Consider the following 26,018-nt stretch of genomic DNA (forward strand, 5'->3'; position numbering starts at 1 on the left):
GACCCGTATTGCACTAGTATTTATGGACCCGTGCCTGTAAATACGGGTCCGATGTCACCCGTATTCCACCCGTATTTACGGGCACGTTTTCGCTGCAAAATTACACTGCACTAATCAGCAGCCACTTCTCTCTATCAGTGTAGGATAGAGAGAAGGGGCAGCCCTTTCTGTAGTAAAAGTAAAAGAAATTCATACTTACCTGGCCGTTGTCTTGGTGACGCGTCCCTCTTTCGACATCCAGCCCAACCTCCCTGGATGACGCGGCAGTCCATGTGACCGCTGCAGCGGTCACATGGGCTGAAACATCATCCCGGGAGGCCGGACTGGAGGAAAAGAAGGGTTCCTTATTCTATCCTGGCCAAGCAAGTCTCAAATCGCCAAGACCCTTTATATGTTTACTGAAAGGAAGGTTATGCAGAATAGAGGTATATCTTGATCAAAGTGTATAAATAACAGCTATATACCTGTATATTCACATTAATACAATGTAATGTAGAGAATCTGTAAAAAAAAAAAAAAAGGGGGGGGGGGGGAAAGCGGGAGAGGAAATGGGGTTTGGATACCAGGATTTCACCTGACCAGATACCATGAAATGCTATCCAGGCTAAAATATAAATGGCTTAAATCAATTGAAGTGTCGAACCAGTGAGAGATTGCTCAACATACCAAGTGGTTGGGCCAAGTATCTGAGTTTCACATGCTCTGGGAGACGAAATATGAATCTCCCCCGAATTTAAAATGGTTTTTTTTCCCCTTTTTTTTCTTGGATAACGATGCCTCTATCCAGTTCATGCGGAAGTAGAACGAATACTTTTCAAGGAAAAGTCCGGTAGTGGGTGGAGATGATGATATACAACAGCGTAATATTGTTTTACATGCTGCCCTTGAAATAAACAGCAATAATTTTCGCTCATGTCTGAACCTACTTTATTAACGTTTTTGGGATAATATCAAATAAACTCCAGGAAACTGCATAAGGGCAATTCACCGATATGTTTGGAGAAACAAAAGACTTTATCTGTTACCAGAAGTTTTAAATCTGAGGGCATGACCACATACAATGAAGATGAACTCTGTGTCGGGCAGCGCATTTTTGGCAGGAGTGATCTGTAGTATTATTAACCAAAAATCCCCTGTGTGAAGAGATGTAAGCTCTGTGTCTTCATTTGTATGGCATTTCCCAGTATATGGCGGAGGGCAAATATTTAGCTTTATTCTGCAATGCAGATAGGATATCAACTACTGTGACTGCTCGACCACACAAGTATAGCTGTTATCCTGAGCCTCTACCAATCAATATACCCATGCTATACTGTGCCACCGGACTGTACAGTATTCTTATTGCCGTTCCCTTGAGCCTGAGATTTGGTGGTAGATGTGTTGGCAGCTTCCATTGTGTGTTTTGTCCATTGTGCCGCCACTTGGTCCCAAAGATTGGGTGTTGGTAACGGGAGCATCCTCTGCAGGGGTTTGGGGCATCTCAGTGAGTGTCTGCATTACACATAGGCGGGCCATGTGGTAGAAGATGTGGTAGAAGATGCCCTTCTGTGACCTGTGGCAGCATCAGCATACATCCATGGACAAGGGTGTCCTCAAGCTTTCTGGCATATCTGTACCACAGTGGGACTCTGCGGTGGGATATAGGACTTTTCTCTGTAAAGGTCTGATCAGCCTTCTATAAAGTCTGACTGATTGTTATCCACTTCCAATGCTCCACTGTGTAGATTACAGTTTGTATACCTCCCATATACCGATGCTGGTGTCAATCTGCCGTACCAGGGTGGGGAAAGGCAGGTTAGCCGATGCAGCAATCATAGCCCAAACTATGCACCAGGGCAACAGTGTATTCTGGAGATTTTATAGTAATTTGTAAATAAATGTATGACCCCACAGACCTGCATTTACAGTGCATTCAGAGCCCTGGCTGATCGAACATCTCTGGAGAGACCTGGAAATAGCTGTGCGTCAATGCTCCCCATCCAACCTGACAAAGCCCGAGTGGATGTACACAGAAGAATGGGAGCGAATCCTCAAATACATTTGTGCCAAGCTTGTAGCTTCATACCCAAGAAGACATGAGGCGGTAATCCTCAAGAAGGTGCCACAACTAAGTACAAAGTAAAGTATTACTTAGTAAAGAATATTTATGTAAAAGTGGTATTTGAGTTTATTCTTTTTAACACATTTGCTGAAATTTCTGCAAACCTGACTTTGCTATGTCATCATGGGGCATTGTGTGTAGATTGAGGAGTAAAAAAAAAAAGATTATCCATTTTAGAATAAGGCTGTAATGTAACAAGATATGGAAAAATTGAAGAGGTCTGAATTAGGGTTATCACGATAACAGAATTTGGACTTCGATACCGATACTTTGTTACATAGTTACATAGTTAGTACGGCTGAAAAAAGACACATGTCCATCAAGTTCAACCAAGGGATGGGAAAAGGGAAGGAAAAATTTCTACACATAGGAGCTAATATTTTTTTGTTCTAGGAAATTATCTAAGCCTTTTTTAAAGCCATCTACTGTCCCTGCTGTGACCAGCTCCTGCGGTAGGCTATTCCATAGATTCACAGTTCTCACGGTAAAGAAGCCTTGTCGCCTCTGCAGCTTGAACCTTTTTTTCTCCAGACGGAGGGAGTGCCCCCTTGTTTTTTGAGGGGGTTTTACAAGGAACAGGATTTCACCATATTTTTTGTATGTGCCATTAATATATTTATATAAGTTAATCATGTCCCCCCTTAGTCGTCTTTTTTCAAGGCTAAATAGGTTTAATTCTTTCAATCTTTCCTCATAACTTAAATTCTCCATGCCCCTAATTAGCTTCGTTGCTCTTCTTTGTATTTTTTCCAACTCCAGGGCATCCTTTCTATGAACTGGAGCCCAGAACTGAACTGAATATTCTAGATGAGGCCTCACTAATGCTTTGTAAAGTGGTAATATTACATCCCTGTCCCGTGAGTCCATGCCTCTTTTAATACACGACAATATCCTGCTGGCCTTTGAAGCAGCTGATTGACACTGCATGCTGTTATTGAGTTTATGATTTACAAGTACACCCAGATCCTTCTCAACAAGTGAATCCGCCAGTGTAGCTCCCCCTAGGACTTATGATGCATGCAGGTTGTTGGTACCCAGATGCATAACTTTACATTTATCTACATTAAACTTCATCTGCCAAGTGGACGCCCAAACACTTAGTTTGTTTAAATCTGCCTGCAATTCATGAACATCTTCCATAGACTGAACTATATTACATAGCTTGGTGTCAGGGGCGTAGCTAAAGGCTCATGGGCCCCGATGCAAAAATTCTTACTGCCCCCCCCCCCGCGCAAACTTCTCATGGCTGACGGTCCGCAGCCTTCAGCTGCATCGCTGGGTCTCCCAAGTGACCCAACAATGCAGCACTAGCAGCCGGGGGCGTGACTAAGGCTGGGTTCACACACCCTATTTACGGACTTAATTCTGGCGTTTTAGCATTGAATTACGTCCGAAAATGCGGCTCAAAAGCGTTGGCAAACATCTGCCCATTCATTTGAATGGGTCTTACGATGTTTTGTGCCGACGGTCATTTTTTTTTACGCGCCGCTGTCAAAAGGCGGCGCGTAAAAAAGATGCCCGTGTCAAAGAAGTGCCTGTCACTTCTTCAGACGTAAATTGAGCCGTTTTCCATGGACTCCATAGAAAAACAGCTCCAATTACGTCCGTAATGGACGCAGCGAAAGACGCCTGTACATGCCATTACGGCTGAAATTACGGTGCTGTTTTCTCCTGTAAACAGCACCGTAATTTCAGCCGTAACAGACGCTGCCGTGTGAACATACCCTCATGGCTTAAAATGTCAGGGAAATAGCCCCAATACATATGTGTCCGCCCCAAAAAATGTGTGTATAAGAGACAGCATAGCATATCTATAGCACTATGACCCTATAAACTATGGATAGGATTAGATACAGTGGCTCAGCAGACAGTATCACACATGATAGGATTAGATACAGTGGCTCAGCAGACAGTATCACACATGATAGGATTAGATACAGTGGCCCAGCAGACAGTATCACACATGATGGGATTAGATACAGTGGCTCAGCAGACAGTAGCACACATGATAGGATTAGATACAGTGGCCCAGCAGACAGTATCACACATGATAGGATTAGATACAGTGGCTCAGCAGACAGTACCACACATGATAGGATTAGATACAGTGGCTCAGAAGGCAGTATCACACATGATAGGATTAAATACAGTGGCTCAGCAGACAGTATCACACATGATCGGATTAGATATAGGGCCCAGCAGACAGTATCACACAAGATACGATTAGATACAGTGGCTCAGCAGACAGTATCACACATGATAGGATTAGATACAGGGCTCAGCAGACAGTATCACACATGATAGGATTAGATACAGGGCTCAGCAGACAGTATCACACATGATAGGATTAGATACAGTGGCCCAGCAGACAGTATCACACATGATTGGATTAGATACAGGGCCCAGCTCGCTGACATTGCGTCTCCAGCGCTGGACCCAGGACAGGTAAGAATAATTATTTTGCTTCTTTATGTGTTACTGATTTTTTTTGTGTGTTTGTGTTTTTTTACAGGTTCGGTTGTTGGATTTCGGATACGAGGACTTCAATGACGGCGTTTTTTTTATTCTCAATAAAATGGTTAATGAGGGTTGTTTTTTTATTTCAATAAAACATTTTTTCTATGTGCTTGTATCTTTTTAAACTTTATTATCACCGCCTTAGTAATGGCCGCTGGCTGATTGACAACCTCCATTACTAAGGCGGGGCTTAATGTTAGCCGGTGCAGAGGCTACACTAACACCCATTATTACCCCGGTACCCACCGCCACCAGGGGTACTGGGAGGAGCCGGGTACGATCCAGTACCTGACCATCTGTAGTGACGGTCGGCCACTGGGGTGGTGGCAAGCTGGTATTATCAGGAGGGGAAAGGCCAAAAACAGTGGCCCTTCCTACCCTGGTGATGCTAGGCTGCTCCTGCTTTATTGTATCTGGCTGGTTATGAAAAATGGGGGGGACCCCACATCGTTCTTTCCAATTTTTTTTTTTTAAATGACGTGGGGTCCCCCCCATTTTTCATAACCAGCCAGATACAATAAAGCAACAGCAGCCTAGCATCACCAGGGTAGGAAGGGCCACGGTTTTTGGCCTTTCCCCTCCTGATAATACCAGCCTGCGGCCGCCCTAGTGCCCAACCATCACTACAGATGGTCAGGTACTGGATCGTACCCGGCTCTTCCCAGCACCCCTGGTGGCGGTGGGTAACGGGGTAATAAAGGGGGTTAGTGTTCGCCTTTGCACCGGCTAACACTAAGCCCCGCCTTAGCAATGGACGCTGTCAATCAGCCGGCGGCCATTACTAAGGCGGTAGTAATATAGTTTAAAAAAAAAACACAAAGACATAGAAAAGATATTTTATTGAAATAAAAAAAAACCCACACAACCCTCTTTAACCATTTTATATATAATAAAGAAAAAGCCGTCATCGAAGTAGTCCTGGAATCCGCCGTAGTCCAACGACCGAACCTGTAAGAAAACACACAAAAAACGATTAGTAACACATGTGTTAGGCTTAGATACAGGGCCCATGTGTGATACTGTCTGTGGGACCCTGTATCTAAGCCTACCACAACGTAGGCTTAGATACAGGGTCCAGCAGACAGTAATCTTATACAGTATAAGATTACTGTGTGCTGGGGCCCTGTATCTAAACCTACAGTGTGGTAGGCTTAGATACAGGGCCCATGAGACAGGATCACACATGGGCCATGTATCTAAGCCTACCATGTGATTGGCTTAGATACAGGGCCCAGCAGACAGGATCACGCATGGGCCATGTATCTAAGCCTACCATGTGATTGGCTTAGATACAGGACCCAGCAGACAGGATCACGCATGGGCCATGTATCTAAGCCTACCATGTGATTGGCTTAGATTCAGGGCCCAGCAGACAGGATCACACAATCTGTGATCCGGTCTCATGGGCCCCCTAAGCCTGCTACATCGTAGGCTTAGGGGTTGTGCAGTCCCTAAACATTGATGGCCTATCCTCAGGATAGGCCATCAATAGCTGATGTGTCTCCCGGGACCCGCAAATCAGCTGTTTTGAAGGGGCCGCAGCACTCATACGAAAGCTGCTTCCCCTTAATTTCACTACTCGCCCACACTGTGAATCGCCGACACGGATTCACAGTGTGACCGGAATGAAGTGACAGGAATGAAGGGGAGCAGCTCTCGTACGAGTGCTGCGGCCCCTTCAAAACAGCTGATTGGCGGGTCCCGGGAGTCGGACCCCGCCAGTCAGAGCTAACCTTACCGTCCTCTTCGGCCGCGGCGGGGAGTTCTGTCGTCTCGATGCTGTGAGCGGAGCATAGCGTGGTGACGTCATGCGATACGCACAGCGCTTGACGTCAGGACCTCCGCTGCGATCCGGAACCAGGAAGGTAAGTAAAGTATGTTACTATAGTAACAGGGGCCCGCGGCCCGAGTTACTATAGTAACTTTTTATTGATGTGGTGCGGGGGGCCGTGGGCCCCCTGGCTTCGGGGCCCGGTCGCAATTGCGACCGCTGCGACCCCTATAGCTACGCCAGTGCTTGGTGTCATCTGCAAAAATAGAAATAGTGCTATTAATCCCATCCTCTATATCATTAATAAATAAGTTGAATAATAGTGGTCCCAGCACTGAACCCTGGGGTACACCACTTATAACTGGGGACCATTCAGAGTAGGAATCATTGACAACAACCCTCTGGATACGGTCCTTGAGCCAATTCTCAATCCAATTACAAACTATATTTTCTAAACCTATAGTCCTTAATTTACCCATTAGGCATCTATGGGGGACAGTGTCAAATGCCTTTGCAAAGTCCAAAAACACTAAATCCACAGCGGCCCCTCTGTCTAGACTTCTGCTCACCTCTTCATAAAAACAGATTAGGTTAGTTTGACAACTTCTGTCCTTAGTAAAACCGTGCTGGCTGTCACTTATAATGCTATTTATTGTCACATAATCCTGTATTATTGCGATTTTCGATACCAAAACGATACTTTGCCAACAGTAATAAAATAAAATAAGTTCTTCCATTTTCTGATGTGAGGCACGTGGTGTGATGAATTTTGAATGGGCCAGACATTAATAGTAATTAACCCCATCATCTTTCTCAGTCATAATGGACAACATTGGGTTAATGTGTAAGGTACATGATGTGGTTAATTACTATTAATGTGAGGCACATGGAGGTTAAATTCATCACACCTCGTGCCTTACATTAACAAGTGAAAGAAAGACGTTTTTATTTTATTTTTTTATAACGTACACATCATAAATGCCACAAAAAACAATTTGTTGTGTAGGTTATAACAGCCGCGCCAATACCGAATATGTGTATATTTTATGTATTCAGTCTTATTTTAATGTTTATTATAAAAAATGTGTATGTATATTTTTTTTATTTAACATTACTTTATGTTTTTATTTTTAAACTTTAATGTACTGGCATATTTCTATATGCCAGTACATTAGCCTGTGCACTGATAGTACACAGGCAGTTGTTAGGACATATCTAAGTATGCTCTAACAACAGGAACTATAGTAAGAGAGCCCTGGGGTCTTTCAATGGACCCTGGGCTGTCTGCTTATATATGGTATGTCCCTCAATCACGTCACAGGGAAGCATCACAGGGACTCCCTGTAACACGATCCAAGGGGCATCCCCCTTCTCATTTTCCCCCTCAATGCTGCGGTCAGCTTTGATCGCAGCATTCAGGGGAATAGCGGTACTGCGGCTGGGTAATACAGTCAGTGCCACTCTCCTGACACCAAGTGTGCGAGCGGTCAGCATTAGGTGATGCGGCCGGCGCTGCACTAATGAGCGCAGGCACTGAACACAGAACATGGCGGTGTTTTGCAGTGCGCCTGCCATGTTCTGTCTTCAGTGCCGCTGCTCATTAGTGCACCGCTGGTTGCATCACATCATGCTGACTGCGCAGACTTGTCAGGACTCAGGAGCGGGGCAATGGCTGTATTAGGGCATGGCCCCACGTGGCATATTTCTTCCGCAACTGTCCGCATCAATGCCGCACAGAATCTGCGTTGCAGATTCTGTTGCGGATCTGCCCAAAATGTGCAGTAAATTGATTCGGACTGGCCGCTGCGTATTGATGGGAAAGTACTTCCCTTCTCTCTATCAGTGCAGGATAGAGAGAAGGGACAGCACTTTCCCTAGTGAAAGTAAAATAATTTCATACTTACCAGCCGTTGTCTTGGTGACGCGTCCCTCTTTCGGCATACAGCCCGACCTCCCTGGATGACGCGGCAGTCCATGTGACCGCTGCAGCAGGTGATTGGCTGCAGCCGTCACTTAGACTGAAACGTTATCCTGGGATGCCGGACTGGAGAAAGAAGAAGGGAGTTCTCGGTAAGTATGAACTTCTATTTTTTTTACAGGTTGATGTATATTGTGATCGGTAGTCACTGTCCAGGGTGCTGAAACAGTTACTGCCTATCGCTTAACTCTTTCAGCACCCTGGACAGCGACTATTTACTGACGTCGCCTAGCAACGCTCCCATAATTACGGGTGCCCCATTGACTTCCTCAGTCTGGCTGTAGACCTAGAAATACATAGGTCCAGCCAGAATGAAGAAATGTCATGTTAAAAAACCAATAGGCTCCGCAGCACACATAACATGTACATGACATCTGCGGACTTCATTGCGGAATTTAGAATCTCCATTGAAGTCAATGGAGAACTTCCGCAATGAGTCCGCAACCAGTCCGCCACACGTCCGCAACATCCATTGTATGCTTCGGACACCAAATTCCGCACCGCAGCCTATGCTCCGCAGCGAAATTTTCCGCATCGTTTAAACGAACCCTACTAAAAAGCAGTGGAAGGCAATGGAGAAACGGGTCCGCTGCGGATTAACGCTGCGGAGTGTCCGCAGCGGAATTCCAGAGCAATTCCGCCACGTGGGGCTTTGCCCTTACACAGCTGCAGCTCCGCTCTCATACATTCATGTGTTACAATACTAAGCTGTGCGGCCGCACAGCTTAGTATCGAAATACATGAAATAATGGTATCGAACCGTTTGAGGGTGCTCGGCATCTAAACAGTATGGAAGTCTCAATGCATGGTGCATCCCTAGTCTGAATACGTTCTCAGTATTTTGTTTTACATTCTGCCTCTTAATTGGCTGTGTTCACATGAACCGGTATCGGTGCAGTTCTCCTCTGCATTTTTTCTCATTTGTAGCACAGCTCCCATACTAAGAAGACGAGGAATGACACACATGACATTCACACGCCAGCAACCAGGCACTTAGACACATAGAATAATTTCACCTTATAAAGAGTATATGGAGGTCAACATTCTGGCAAGGCTTAGTATTTTATTGATTCATACATTTTACATTCTGCAATGTTTCGGCTTCAGAGGAAAACTTTCTGAACCAGTCGTTTACCTTGCAGCTATCACCCGCCTGAGAAGGCTTTCTCATTGTGCAGCTTTATTTCTCTGCATTTTTTTTTATCACATGCTTGTATATAATAAGTTACGGCTGGTGGGGGACCGTGAACAGGAGTTGATAATCCAATCAAAACTCCACCTTGCTCTGTCACAATAATGAATGCATCTACTGAGGGCATGTGGCTAAGCGGATGTCCCAGCGTCTCCTTAGCGATTCTGCGCATACACCCAGGCTCAAGCGAAATAGTATCATGACAGCACGTATCCAAGTAGTAACATGACAGCATGTATCCAAGTAGTAACATGACAGCACGTATCCAAGTAGTAACATGACAGCACGTATCCAAGTAGTAACATGACAGCATGTATCCAAGTAGTAACATGACAGCATGTATCCAAGTAGTAACATGACAGCATGTATCCAAGTAGTAACATGACAGCATGTATCCAAGTAGTAACATGACAGCACGTATCCAAGTAGTAACATGACAGCACGTATCCAAGTAGTAACATGACAGCATGTATCCAAGTAGTAACATGACAGCATGTATCCAAGTAGCAACATGACAGCATGTATCCAAGTAGTAACATGACAGCATGTATCCAAGTAGCAACATGACAGCACGTATCCAAGTAGTAACATGACAGCACGTATCCAAGTAGTAACATGACAGCATGTACCCAAGTAGCAACGTGACAGCATGTATACAAGTAGTAACATGACAGCATGTATCCAAGTAGTAACATGACAGCATGTATCCAAATAGTAACAAGACAGCATGTATCCAAGTAGTAACATGACAGCACGTATCCAAGTAGTAACATGACAGCATGTATCCAAGTAGCAACGTGACAGCATGTATACAAGTAGTAACATGACAGCATGTATCCAAGTGGTAACATGACAGCATGTACCCAAGTAGTAACACGACAGCATGTATACAAGTAGTAACATGACAGCATGTATCCAAGTAGTAACATGACAGCATGTATCCAAGTAGCAACGTGACAGCATGTATACAAGTAGTAACATGACAGCATGTATCCAAGTGGTAACATGACAGCATGTACCCAAGTAGTAACACGACAGCATGTATCCAAGTAGTAAAATGACAGCATGTATCCAAGTAGTAACATGACAGCAAGTATCCAAGTAGTAACATGACAGCATTTATCCAAGTAGTAAAATGACAGCATGTATCCAAGTGGTAACATGACAGCGTGTATCCAAGTAGTAACATGACAGCATGTATCCAAGTAGTAAAATGACAGCATGCATCCAAGTAGTAACATGACAGCATGTATCCAAGTAGTAACATGACAGCATGTATCCAAGTAGTAACATGATAGCATGTATCCAAGTAGTAACATGACAGCATGTATCCAAGTAGTAAAATGACAGCATGTATCCAAGTAGTAACATGACAGCATGTATCCAAGTAGTAAAATGACAGCATGTATCCAAGTAGTAACATGACAGCATTTATCCATGTAGTAACATGACAGCATGTATCCAAGTGGTAACATGACAGCATGTATCCAAGTAGTAACATGACAGCATGTATCCAAGTAGTAACATGACAGCATGTATCCAAGTAGTAACATGACAGCACGTATCCAAGTGGTAACATGACAGCACGTATCCAAGTAGTAACACGACATCATGTACCCAAGTGGTAACATGACAGCATTTATCCAAGTAGTAACATGACAGCAAGTATCCAAGTAGTAACATGACAGCATTTATCCAAGTAGTAACATGACAGCATGTATCCAAGTAGTAACATGACAGCATGTATCCAAGTTGTAACATGACAGCATGTACCCAAGTAGTAACATGATAGCATGTATCCAAGTAGTAACACGACAGCATGTACCCAAGTAGTAACATGACAGCATGTATCCAAGTAGTAACATGACAGCATGTATCCAAGTAGTAACATGACAGCATGTATCCAAGTAGTAATATGACAGCAAGTATCCGAGTAGTAACACGACAGCATGTATCCAAGTAGTAACATGACAGCATGTATCCAAGTAGTAACATGACAGCATGTATCCAAGTAGTAAAATGATAGCATGTATCCAAGTAGTAACATGACAGCATGTACCCAAGTAGTAACATGACAGCATGTACCCAAGTAGTAACATGACAGCATGTATCCAAGTAGTAACATGACAGCATGTATCCAAGTAGTAACATGACAGCATGTATCCAAGTAGTAACATGATGGCATGTATCCAGGTAGTAACACGACAGCATGTACCCAAGTAGTAACATGACAGCATGTATCCAAGTAGTAACACGACAGCATGTACCCAAGTAGTAACATGACAGCATGTATCCAAGTAGTAACATGACATCATGTATCCAAGTAGTAACATGACAGCATGTATCCAAGTAGTAACATGACAGCATGTATCCAAGTAGTAACGTGACAGCATGTACCCAAGTAGTAACATGACAGCATGTACCCAAGTAGTAACATGACAGCATGTACCCAAGTAGTAACACGAGAGCATGTACCCAAGTAGTAACATGACAGCATGTATCCAAGTAGTAACACGACAGCATGTATCCAAGTAGTAACACGACAGCATGTACCCAAGTAGTAACATGACAGCACGTATCCAAGTAGTAACACAACAGCATGTACACAAGTAGTAACATGACAGCATGTATCCAAGTAGTAACATGACAGCATGTATCCAAGTAGTAACATGACAGACTGTATCCAAGTAGTAACACGACAGCATGTACACAAGTAGTAACACGACAGCATGTACCCAAGTAGTAACATGACAGCATGTATCCAAGTAGTAACACGACAGCATGTATCCAAGTAGTAACACGACAGCATGTACCCAAGTAGTAACATGACAGCACGTATCCAAGTAGTAACATGACAGCATGTATCCAAGTAGTAACACGACAGCATGTACACAAGTAGTAACATGACAGCATGTACGCAAAGTAGTAACATGACAGCATGTACCCAAGTAGTATCACGACAGCATGTACCCAAGTAGTAACATGACAGCATGTATCCAAGTAGTAACACGACAGCATGTACACAAGTAGTAACATGATAGCATGTATCCAAGTAGTAACACGACAGCATGTATCAAGGACAGAGATTTGTAACTTTGGCGCTGGCTCCTAGACCTGACTAAGATTGGTCCAGACATGACAGAGGGTGGGGGGAGTAGTGCACATTTTAAAACCTCGGCCTTGAGTACCAAGTGTCCCTCCCACTGCATGTAAGGCCAAGAGACTGCTCTACAGGAGTGCGTAGTCATGGACTGCTCCACTGAGACTGATCCTTGCTGATAGAGACCGGTGCTGGGAGAGTAAATTATATTTGAGAGCTCTGTTGTTGGCCGATTACATGTCACTTCCTGGCAGTTTGTAGAGACGATGGTTCCAGGAGAAGGTTTTAGTTCTTTAATAGCTACCACAAACTGAAGCTTCGCTTCCCATTGGAGTGGTGTCTATTTTTGATGGAATATTGTTCAGAGATATAAAGTGTAGTATGATCCGTGTGAACTTTCCTCTCTGGCCATCATTCCAGGTAGTCCACTCATCAGAAGATTTTCGTTTGCTTGTCTTCCTTCAGCTCTAAGGCTCACAAACATCTGACTGTAATACTTTGGGTCAGTATTGAGACGCATCATCTTTGAGCTCATGTGAGCAATGATGGACAGACATTGGTACCAAAAGGTCTCCTTTCTGCCGTCTACCAGGAAGGGACCTAGTGGGTAGGAGATCTGGTGTCCCATATAGCAATATGACACATACAAGCATGTTAACAAGGTTGCCTTTAGTTCTTTCTCACTTCTTATCTGGGAAGAGATGACATCTCGGCAAAGCATGTACAGGAACACCACAGTGCCTGATGTTAAAAATCCTTGGCCCTGCCATCCTTGAAGGAGAAGTTGTCTGTCTATGCTTGTTATCCACTCTACTACATCTATTGGGGAAAGGTGATACAGCTGGAAGCATCTCCGGCACAGAAAGTCCGCTAAGCATTTTAGGATCTTCTTGGTGTATGTGTGTAGTATGATGCGCTGTGGAACATTAAATATTTGTTGCTCTTGAGTGGACACTTGATCTTTGAGGACTGGATATTCTGAGTCCATCTTGACGCTTGGTGGCTTAGTAGTTGTCAGAGTCTCCTTCAGATCAGCACTGATGACTGGAGTAATACTATACTTGCAACTGTTACTTGGTTCGTGGTGGATTTTTCCTTTCATTGTTTTCTGTGTGTCTTCATGGCGGCTCACTCTTACTTTGCTCTTTACATCGGGAACCAGCTTGCAGCAGCTGAAAGCTTTCCCCATGATTATTGAAGTCTAGATTCTGGATTCTATTTCTGTAGATGAAGTTACAACAGATGATTATTTCTTAGTTATGAAAAAACGCATTACAATATTTAACCAAATGTAGGAAAAAAAATGGAACCTTTTATTAGAACACGTCTATGCCTATGGGCAGCTCAGCCTTAAAAGTTGTCTGCTCTCATGGGTCATGGGTATATGCAGTGTGCTGTGAATATGCACAGATGATGCCAAGGTTCGTATTCCAGAGGAGAACAAGGCAAATCCCCAAATAAATTTTGTTATTATGGTCTATCCCTAGAAAGTCAAAAAAGACCTTTGGGGGACTTTTCTAATGTAACTGGGGCTGCATATTTACAGGGTATATGAACCCTGTTATAGTGACTATTGTCCCTGTTAGGCTACATTCACACAGGGCGGAGACGCTGCATAAAGGTACACAGCGTATCCTCCCTGGCGGTTGCAGGGAATTCCGACTGAAAAAAAATCACACCAAATTGTGGTTAATTTTTTCGTCCAGAATGTCGACTGCGGAAAACTGCTCGTAAAAAAACAACAACACATACTTACCCTCTGAAGTCTTGCAGACCAGCTTCCTAGGATGACGCTTAATCCCATGTGACCACTGCAGCTTGTGATTGGTTGCAGCGGCCACATGGATGGAAAGGTCATCCAAAGAGGCCAGGCTGGATGAAGAAACACAGAATTCGGGGTAAGTACACACTTTTTTTGCGGCGGAATCGCTGCTATTCCGCCGCAAAAAAACGCATTATCTGCTACTTGCTGCAGGTTTTACTTCCCATTGAATTTAATGGGGAAATCCCACAACACAAAAGCAGCGATTACGAAAATACAATTGACATTCTGCAGATTAAGAAAACCGCACCGCAGGTCAATTTCTGAACGTTTTTTTTCACTCATCATTTACGCAGTGTGTGAAGGGGATTTGGTAGAATCTCATCCACTTTGCTGCTGCTGTATTATGCTGCGGATTTTACACAATGGAATTTGTTGCAGAAAATGTGCAGTATTTACGCTACATCTGAAATTACCCGTAGGGCTGTGCTGGGTCTAGTTAGACCTAGCAGCAGCCTCCTACTACCGGCATCCCGGCGATCAGGAGACCAGTGTGAATGTGAGTACAGAGAAGACAGTAACCTACTCTCCAGGGTCCCTGACAGTCACTGACTGCAGACCACCGACATTCAGCTGCCCAATTGTTTGGAGAGCAAGCTTAAACCTGCGCCGTATATATAAGGTGGACGGTCCTCAAAGGGTTAAATATGATAAAATATATAAACTTGTCAATGTATTCTAAATAGATAGCGTTTAAATTGTTTTTTTTAGAAAAATATTTTATTAGTATCACTTCCAAATACTAAATTATCAAGAAACCCCTGAAAAATCATAAATTGACATTCTGATCCTAAATTCTTTTCCATTTAGACCATGTTTGCTTATATTTCAATAGCTGCCCTCTTTCTTCATAATACATTTTCTCTGAGATAATCGGTTTCGTCATTCTCCATATCCTACTACGAATAATTCTTCTTGCCATTTACAACACATTCAATGTTAATACAGCCTCTTGTCTCCCTTTTATTTCCATATTAGCTCCCAGAAGATGATTATTTCATCCAGAAGGATCCGTATTTTACAGTTTCTATCTACGGTATCTCAGCTATACGTTTTCCCCAATAAATATGGAGCTTGGGGCAGCGCCACGGTATATGGACCAAGTCCACATTTAGGTTTGCACATCTTGGACAAGGGTATTCACCTCCGGGATTAAACATTTTACCTTCTTTGGTGTATAATAATACGCATCATGTATTATGAATAGCTGTGAAATTCTAAATACATTATCTCTAGTGGTTGCTGGCATCATTCTTAGCGCATTGATCCACTTATCATTATTTAGTGTATCCACCACCCTATTCCATGTAATGAAGCTCTTCTTCACCTTATCTTCTGTATCACTACAATTTAACATAGAATTTACTTTTGCCACCACCTTTTTCTAGTTACAGAGTGTATTAAGAAATCAAATATTTTGTGGTTATACAATCTGAATTCTCTCTTCCCATATTGTGACCTAATATCATATTGTACTTGTACGTACTGTAAAAAGTGTATATCTAACACCCCATATTCTCCCATAATCTTCTCAAAAGACTTAACCACCCTATTATTAAACCAGTGCATCATAAATGTAGCCCCCTTATCATTCCAAAACGTAACCCCTTGTAGAATTTCAGTGTCTGTAAATATATCACCCCAAACTGGGGTAAAAGGTAAATAGCCTTTAATCCCTAGTGTTTTATCCCTCACCCTGTCCCATATTCTCTGAATCATTCCCCCAGTAATATTACTCCCCAATCGTGAGAGAATATTTGCTTCCATGCACATCACCATGCAGATTTTTTTTCCCTATTTAAAGATTTGACTGCCTTTACACCATTCAGTAACCCTTTATCATAATCCACCAATTGTGCTGGTTGGGTTGTAAAGTAATAGAGCTAAAAGTTGGATATTTTAACCACCCCCTTCTCATTTGGCAATTTCAATATTGATAGTAAAATTCTAGATCTTTTACCACCCCAAATCAGATCAATTATAAATCCATTAATAGTATTCTAAAGTATTTACCGGAAATCCATACTGGACAGTTTTGTAAGACATATAATCCCTGTGACAGGATCAATATTTGTACCAGTAAATTCTGGCCGCCATAGAAATTGGGGGTTTACACGACACCTTAATCTTTCCTCTTACTTTTAGAAACCAGGGCATCAAGTTCAAGGCGAGAAAACCTTGTACTTTCTCTGAAATAGTTATTAGCAGGTATTTGGTCCACAATCAGTATATTTGATGGTAACTTTAAGTATATAGATACCTTATCCAGCAATCCTTTATTCTGTAGTAGACCAGGAGGTCCTCTCTTCTGGTTCAGAAGATTGTAAAATGTATATTCTCTAAAAGTAGTAAGACAATAGAGATAACATGGACACTGCACACTGAGAAGCGTGAAGTGTTAGGTAAATCTGCGGTCAGGGGCGTAACTAGGAAAGACTGGGCCCCATAGCAAACTTTTGACTGGGGCCCCCCCTCCCCTGGGTGTCACACAACCCCCCCCCCCTTGTAGATAGTGCCTTTTTTTACAGCCCCCTCTATAGATAACGCCATACAGCCCCCCCTGTAGATAACGCCATACAACCACCCCTGTAGATAACGCCATACAGCCCCCTCTGTAGATAACGCCATACAGCCCCCTCTGTAGATAACTCCATACAGTCCCCTCTGTAGATAACGCCATATAGCCCCCTCTGTAGATAACGCCATACAGCCCCCCCTGTAGAGAACTCCATACAGTCCCCTCTGTAGATAACGCTATACAGCCTCCTTTGTAGATAACGCCATACAGCCCCCTGTAGATAACGCCATACAGCCCCCTGTAGATAACGCCATACAGACCCCCCTGTAGATAACGCCATACAGCCCCCTTTGTAGATATCTACAGAGGGGGCTGTATGGTGTTATCTACAAGGGGGTCTGTATGGCGTTATCTACAGGGGGCTGTATGGCGTTATCTACAGGGGGCTGTATGGCGTTATCTACAGAGGGGGCTGTATGGCGTTATCTACAGGGGGTCTGTATGGCGTTATCTACAGAGGGGACTGTATGGCGTTATCTACAGGGGGCTGTATGGCGTTATCTACAGGAGGAGGGCTGTATGGCGTTATCTACAGGGGAGGGCTGTATGGCGTTATCTACAGAGGGGGCTGTATGGCGTTATCTACGGGGGGGCTGTATGGCGTTATCTACAGGAGGAGGGCTGTATGGCGTTATCTACAGAGGGGGCTGTATGGCGTTATCTACAGGGGGAGCTGTATGGCGTTATCTACAGGGGGGACTGTATGGCGTTATCTACAGGGGGGCTGTATGACGTTATCAACAGCGGGGTCTGTATGGCGTTATCTACAGGGGGGTCTGTATGGCGTTATCTACAGGGGGTCTGTATTGCGTTATCTACAGGGGGGTCTGTATGGTGTTCCCTACAGGGGGGGCTGTATGGCGTTCCCTACAGGGGGGCTGTATGGCGTTCCCTACAGGGGGGGCTGTATGGCATACAGCCCCCCCTGTAGGTAACGCCATACAGACCCCCTGTAGAGAACGCCATACAGCGCCCCCCCCTGTAGGGAACGCCATACAGCGCCCCCCCCTGTAGGGAACGCCATACAGCGCCCCCCCTGTAGGGAACGCCATACAGCGCCCCCCTGTAGGGAACGCCATACAGTGCCCCCCCCCTGTAGGGAACGCCATACAGCAACCCCCCTGTAGGGAACGCCATACAGCGTGCACCCCCCCGTATGGAACGCCATACAGAGCCCCCCCCCCCTGTAGGGAACGCCATACAGCGCCCCCCCTGTAGGGAACGCCATACAGCGCCCCCCCCCCCCTGTAGGGAACGCCATACAGCGCCCCCCTGTAGGGAACGCCATACAGCGCCCCCCCCCGTAGGGAACGCCATACAGCGTGCGTCCCCCCCCTGTTGGGAACGCCATACAGCGTGCGTCCCCCCCTGTAGGGAACGCCATACAGCGTTCCCCCTCCCAAAAAAATGCGACCTACAGTGTGTCCGACAAAATACATGTATCCCCTATCCACAGGATAGGGGATACATGTGTGATCGCTGGCAGCGATAGGGAGAACGGGGGACTGAAAGTCCCCTGAAGTTCTCCATGACTAACATCTGACTTCCGGCATCTGCGCAGCTCACTAAAAATGAAAGGAGCGCTGGTCACGCATGCGCACAAGCGCGACCGGCGCTCCATTCATTTCTACGGAGCTGCCGACACAGACCCCGGAAGTCAGAGGTTTGTGATGGAGAACTTCAGGGGACTTTCAGTCCCCCGTTCTCCCTATCGCTGCCAGCGATCACACATGTATCCCCTGTCCTGTGGATAGGGAATACATGTCTTTTGTTTAATGGCAGAGCGGGGAGATAACTCCCTGCTCTGCCGTACTGTTCAGTGGCGTCGCGCTGTAGCAGCCATAGCGGCTGCTAGCGGAGCCTCCGGCCATGGTGGGGGCCCGTGCCGGCGGGTGACACGGGCCCCCTCATGCCACGGGCCCCGTAGCAGCCGCTACTGCTGCTACGGCGGTAGTTACGCCACTGTCTGCAGTGAATCACTTGGATCTAGATGTCAGTGTTCTAGAACAATGTATATCACAATGGCAAAGGAAACTTACTGGTTACTATGACAATGCCAACTATGCTGTAGAGTTTCTATTAAAGGGGCAGTGCAGGATTAGAAAAACATGGCTGCTCTCTTGTAAAAACAGTGCCACTCCAGTCCACAGGTTGTGTGGGGTATTGCAGCTCAGCCGGTGAACTGCAATACCAGACACAACCCGTGGACATGTGTGGTGCTGTTTCCGGAAGAAAGCAGTCACTTTTTTTGTAATTCTATGGAACCCATTTAAGATTCTTTAGAATGTTTGTGTCAAGGATAACCCCTGTCCATCCGCGCTATTAGGGCTTTTGAACATAATAGAAAGTAATTTCCGCTTTATGGGCCAGAGCAGAGAGATGCTAACAAACAACAGCTCTTGCTCTTAATGATTCCAGCTGTCTATGTATTACAAGGTCGGCCATCAGTGTTGGGCTGGGATGATTCCCCAGTAGATAGGGCCGCCACATTTTACTGGCTAAACATTTTAAGGAATCCTCCATATCCAGTAGATCTACCGCACGCTAGGCAGGTCTAGAACACGCCTCTGACGCAGCGTGCCAGAGAGGAGCAGGAGAGCGCGCCACTGCATGTGAGTGACTTGCTGCTGTACCCCAGAAGAGCAGGAGGACATAGGAGGCAAACAGGAGATCGAGGGCCCTGGCCGGTGAGCAATGTAAAAGACTGAGCGCTTCTCAGCCTGCTGCCCCCCTATCCAGGACCTAGAAAAAGTGAATGATTGGCCTCATCGTTCAGGATAGGGGAAATTATAGTCCAAGGGGGGGGGGGGGTCTGACTGATAGCTGAGAGCTCTATAGTGGAAAATGACACTGCAAGCAATATAGATCTATACATTTACATCTATATCTGAGGGTGTTTAGTCATTACAGCACTTTAGCTAGGGTTATTTATCACTGTGTACCCATCTGTCCTTTATGCTTTTGGCATAATGTAGGCAGAGTGATGGTCTCTTTCACCAGTATATTTCTTACATGGTTCTTTTTTGGATTGCACTACCACTTTGGCTCATGATTTTTAGGGTTATAACTGGTATTGTCTGAAATATATTTTCCCTTATATTTGTACCATTTAGATTTCCTGTCTGTTTTCTGTATCTGTGGGGCTTTTTTTGTATCATCTGGCCACATGAGGTTGTTTATCTCCATTTACATTTTTGATATATAATATTGTATGTACTGTTGTATGATATCTAATATACATATTTTTCTATCTTTTGAATATACAGTGCTCAATGGTTATTGCTATTCTTCTTTCAGGAATATATCTACAGGATATGCCACAAACATCTGATAGATTCGGGCCCTAGCTCTGGGACCCTCACCTAACTTGAGATGCACGGGGCCCCGTCCTTGTCCCCTGGGCGCCGAATCCAGACGTAGACTGTGTGGAGAGGTGGCCAGGCTTACATAAACAGCATAGCTCGCTGTACTACGCTATTTCCGTAACTCTCATAGTAGTGAATGGGAATTACAGAAACAGCGTAGCATTTCCTGAAACAGTGTAGCTTGCCATGCTACGCTGTTTCCGTAACTACCATTTACTTCTATGGGAGTTACAGCAATTTACGCTTTTTATGTAACCCACACCAATCTCAAGATAGGTGCGTGGATATGCTATAAATGTCTGAGATAGGAATACCCCTTTAAGGATGGGCCGCCACTGATGGACCATTGGTCTGTGTTTGGCCACCAGGCTAAAATTTGCCAGCCAACCACTGTCGGCCGTTCATTTGAATGACCACATGTAAAACCACCTAACCCCTACATCTGCCGCTGCAGAGAAAATGTACAGCTGACTCAAACTTCCCTCAGCAAATTTAGCTGTTTGCTGGGGGTGAGAAACCGTACCTGCAGAAGTCAGCTGATTGCAGCGGAAGGGTTAGGGTATGTTCACACGCAAATGCAAAATACGTCTGAAATTACGGAGCTGTTTTCAGCCGAAAATAGCTCCTGAATTTCAGACGTTTTTGCAAGTACTCGCGTTTTTCACGGCGTCTATTACGGACGTAATTGGAGCTGTTTTTCAATGGAGTCAATGAGAAACGGCTCCAAAAAACGTCCAAAGAAGTGAAATGCACTTCTTAGACGCGGGCGTCTTTTTACGCGCCGTCTTTTGACAGTGACGCGTAAAATTACAGCTCGTCTGAACAGACCATCGTAAAACCCATTGCAGGCATAATGGAGCCGTCTTTTCAGGTGTTATTTGAGGCGTAAAACGCCCGAATTACATCTGAAAATAGGCCATGTGAACATACCCTTAAAGCTTTTGTTTCAATCAGAAATTAAAAAAAATCAATCTGTAATTGACCTACACTTGCTATCGGAATTACTGAATGGCCTAAAAACGGAATAATTCTCAACCACAAAGTGTGAACGGGATTTTTACAAAGTTCATCCACAATGATGTAAAATCTTTCTGGGAAGATAGAAATGTGTCAGAGTAGGTGATAAATGTGTGATCGATCCACCACTGAGACTCTCTCACTAGAGTCCTCCTACGTCTGTTCCTCCTCACCACACGACCACGGTGAAGAGGAGTTTGAATGGAGTCGAGCATGCACACTATCACTCCTCTCAAGTTCTATGGTGCTGCCGAAAAACCCTTTTATAGTCAGAATATGATTGATATAAAATGATATAGTAAAGGCTTTCTACCAGGAGTGAATTACAGTCTGCATTACATGAGATAGCTCTAGTCATCGGCACGCTAGGTAGGTGAGAATTTCAACTGTACTTCTTGACAGCTTGCCGTGTCGGAATCTTGGTATTCTTTAGTTAAATAAGTAATGAGAACGTGAATGATTAATGAATGCCGTGCACTGGAATGTACTCACCATCACAAACGTTCTCATTTGCGCTCATTTACAGAATTACCACTTGCGTGTTTCCTTGACTTTAAAGGATCGAATACTTCGGTCGTCTTAGCTTCTGACCACTCACACTTTCCCCTGAATAATACTCATATAACTGTTGTGGCGAAAGGCCATAGCAGCCATATTTATTAACATTTTCAACCAAATATGCAAATTCAGCACAATCATAAATATATAAATATAACATATAAATAACCAACAATAACAAATAATTACATAATAGCATATGTCAAATATGGGAGGGAGGAAGAGCTCCTAGAAGGTTTACCCTTGGCCGTCCACACCTGACCCAAAGGCACCGTATACAATTTGTAAACTGCTCCTGGCGACTCTATCCCCTCAGGAACTCCACCTAGTGTATTTTACACAAATCAAAGCACGGCCCATTTTCGTGCACCTTACCATCAATTTTCTGTCTCCAAGGAACCCCCTCTCCCCGCAACACAAAACAACCGCTGCCATGACAAGAAAGCTCCAATCCCTAAAAAGAAAATCATGTTAGTGCAAAAAAAATGATAAAATAAAATTCTTAGGGCGTGAACTTCTCCCTCTGCGCGCCAAACTGCCTCACTTCCTCATTTAAGCCCCTTAAAGAGGCTCTGTTACCAGATTTTGCAACCCCTATCTCCTATTGCAGCAGTGGAGATAAGAGTAACATTTTTTTGTTTTTTTTAAAAACGAGCATTTTTGGCCAAGTTATGACCGTTTTTATATTTATGTAAATGAGGCTTTCTAAAGTACAACTGGGCGTGTTTAAAGTAAAAGTACAACTGGGCGTGTATTGTGTGCATACATCTGGGCGTGTATTGTGTGCGTACATCGGGGCGTTTTTACTTCTTTTACTAGCTGGGCGTTGTGTATAGAAGTATCATCCACTTCTCTCCACAACGCCCAGCTTCTGGCAGTGCAGACACAGCGTGTTCTCGAGAGATCACGCTGTGACGTCACTCACTTCCTGTCCCAGGTCCTGCATCGTGTCGGACGAGCGAGGACACATCGGCACCAGAGGCTACAGTTGATTCTGCAGCAGCATCGGCGTTTGCAGGTAAGTAGCTACATCGACTTACTTGCAAACGCCGATACTGCTGCAGAATCAAATGTAGCCTCTGGTGCCGATGTGTCCTCGCTCGTCCGACACGATGCAGGACCTGGGGCAGGAAGTGACGTCACAGCGTGATCTCTCGAGAACACGCTGTGTGTCTGCACTGCCAGAAGCTGGGCGTTGTGGAGAGAAGTGGATGATACTTCTATACACAACGCCCAGCTAGTAAAAGAAGTAAAAACGCCCCGATGTACGCACATAATACACGCCCTCTTGTACTTTTACTTTAAACACGCCCAGTTGTACTTTAGAAAGCCTAATTTACATAAATATAAAAACGGTCATAACTTGGCCAAAAATGCTCGTTTTAAAAAAAACAAAAAACGTTACTCTTATCTCCATTGCAGCGCCGATCTGCTGCAATAGGAGATAGGGGTTGCAAAATCTGGTGACAGAGCCTCTTTAAGTAACCTGTACCCTGCCAAAGCCCACCCACTCTACACCTACACTTCAACCCTATAACTTCCTGCCAACGTCACAGTAACTTCTCAGCCTCCCTGATTGTACCCCAGGCAAGCCGCATGTAAGGGGGTGATACTGCCCTGTTTAAATTGAACTGTCTTCCCTGTGCATCTTTCATTCTTTCATGTTGGTTGGTACTTTCATTGTTTAGTGTATCCCTGCTATGTTATAAGCAGCCACTAGGTGTCACTGCAGAACCAGTGGCAGAAGAGATGGAGCTGTCTGACAGGAAGTGCAGGACTGTGTGTGCGATGTAAAACACGTGTGGAGAGAGGAGGCTCAGGGGAGGACGCTGAGAGGAGCCAGAACCAGGAGGAATGAAGATCAGCTCTAGCAGAGGATTGGTGAGAGAGATAAAGCCACCCCAGAGAAGGTGCCAATAGGAAAAAGCTGAACTGGAACAGGGAGAGGAGCCATGGAGCTGGCCAGCACCTCAGATAAGTGCCCTGTGTAATGTGGTGCCCACACGGGTAATGGCGTCTGTGTGAGATGTGATACTGCGGAGAATTACTTCAGAGGACTGTGTTAGCTGATTCATCTGGAATAGTGCATCATTCTCTCACTGCTGCTCCTCTTTTTGCCTGTTTAAAACCATTTGCCTGAGCTGGAGAAACAGAGAATATGTTTGCAATGTTGAGCAGAGATTTGTGCTAAACTGTGGATGAAAAGTTACTTCATTGGGGGCAGACCGTTCTTAAAGGGATCAGGGTGACAAACAACCCAGGACGTGTTGATGGACAAATAACGGATAGACTCTCTCACCTGTACCCTAAACTTTGGTGGCGTTCCTAGGCGTGTCCGATCCCTATAGGCCGCCGGCTGAGGGCGGGAGAGGGAGGCCACGAAAGGTAGCGGTTAGCGCCGCCATGACCCGCGGCAGTGCCGGACGGTTCGAGTAGTAATTCTGATACCCACGGCACAGTCATGGGACTGGAGTGTAACTCTTACCCCTGAATATTCTCCCAGTAGCGGGTAGCTCCCGCCGTGACTGTCAGAGGCGCGTCTCCAACCTAGCGGGTAACGTGGGATCAGGCACAAGCTCTCTCAGGGGGACTCCACCGGGATCCACGTCCCCAACCTCAGTTTCCTCCTTGTCTGCTCCCAAATGTAGGAGAATCATCCAATAATTGTATTGCTGGATTAACAGTAAAAGAATAGAAGTGAGAGCCTGTGTTGAATTCATCTTTTCACCTCACGCCACCCCTACACGCACTCCACTACGGCTTCACCCGCTCCATTGCTCTCCTTCAATAAAATTTGACAACTTAAATGATGGGATTCAATCAGTGAGCATAGACGGACCACTATCAAAACATACTGCCCGTTAAAAAGGGTTGCTCCGTTCCTCGGGTGAAGGCGAATCTAAGGTGAGGAAATGCAGACAAATTCCATACAGCCTTTTAATTATGAACACCGTGCCCTGAAAATCCATGATAAAATAGAACATGAGCAGCAGTGTACAAATTTCAATCATAATTCAACTTGTATTTTTCAGTTCATTTTTAGGGTATATTCACATGCCACAGATTTGTTGCTGACTAAAACACAGTGCAATACATCTGAATGGGAAGTTTCTGCAGCAGTTCTGCAAACCCTATTCAGCTGAATGGGACGGTCGTGGAAATGTCTGCAACAAATCTGCCACGTGTGGCCATCCTCTTATAGGTAGGGTTGTAGTTGTAGAAAAAGTAAATCCTAATATAAGAACAGTATGTTGTAGGATGCATTATGCATATGATCTTCTCATCTAATGACACCACAATGGTTGTATTTATTACATAGAAAACAGCATCATACTCCTATACCCGTTCTCCTCGGCCTGTGACTCTCCAGCTTTAGCTGCCAAGAAATGATGGAAGTTGTACTTTTGCAGCAGCTGGACAGCCACAGATTGGGTAACACTGCGCTATACTGATGCAGAAATACTGTACTTCTCATGTTATTTTTATTGCCAATATTGGTAGCAGGACTACACATAGTGTTAAGGATCTGCCAGGCACAGCTTCTGTATCCACGCCCATAGGTAATCAGTCTGCTCCTGCTTCTATGTCTGTGAGACTGACTCCATCTTCCACCACTCAGGATGGCAGGCTTAGGAGTGGGAGAGCCTATCACAGCCTGGCCAGACGGAGCTAGCTCCCGCCCTCTGTCTATTTATACCTGCCTTTCCTGTTCCTCCTTGCTTGTGATTCTTCTCTGTTGGTTTCCTGGCCCTGCTGCAGCTTCTTGAACTACTTGTCCCTGCTTCGTATTGACCCTGGCTTACTGACTACTCTTCTGCTCTGCGTTTGGTACCTCGTACACTACTGGTTTGACTCGGCTTGTTCACTACTCTCCTGCTCTACGTTTGGCACCTCGTACTCTCCTGGTTTGACTCGGCTCGTTTACTACTCTTGTTGCTCACGGTGTTGCCGTGGGCAACTGCCCCGTTTCCCTTTGTTCTGTGTTTCCTTGTCTGTTGTCTGTCGTGCACTTATTGAGT

The 26,018-nt window shown here is 44.8% G+C and overlaps 1 protein-coding gene across 1 annotated transcript; it reads right to left on the bottom strand.

The window, feature by feature from the left end:
• Window positions 1-12,880: 12,880 nt before the first annotated feature.
• On the bottom strand, window positions 12,881-13,876 carry LOC142741058 (cyclin-dependent kinase 5 activator 1-like). Its single transcript, XM_075850449.1, has one exon. The coding sequence runs from the start codon at window positions 13,846-13,848 to the stop codon at window positions 13,021-13,023; it is 828 nt and encodes a 275-aa protein (XP_075706564.1). The 5' UTR covers window positions 13,849-13,876; the 3' UTR covers window positions 12,881-13,020.
• Between the last annotated feature and the right edge of the window lie 12,142 nt (window positions 13,877-26,018).

This window comes from Rhinoderma darwinii, chromosome 2, assembly GCF_050947455.1.
Source record: "Rhinoderma darwinii isolate aRhiDar2 chromosome 2, aRhiDar2.hap1, whole genome shotgun sequence".
Taxonomy (NCBI): Eukaryota; Metazoa; Chordata; class Amphibia; order Anura; family Rhinodermatidae; genus Rhinoderma; species Rhinoderma darwinii.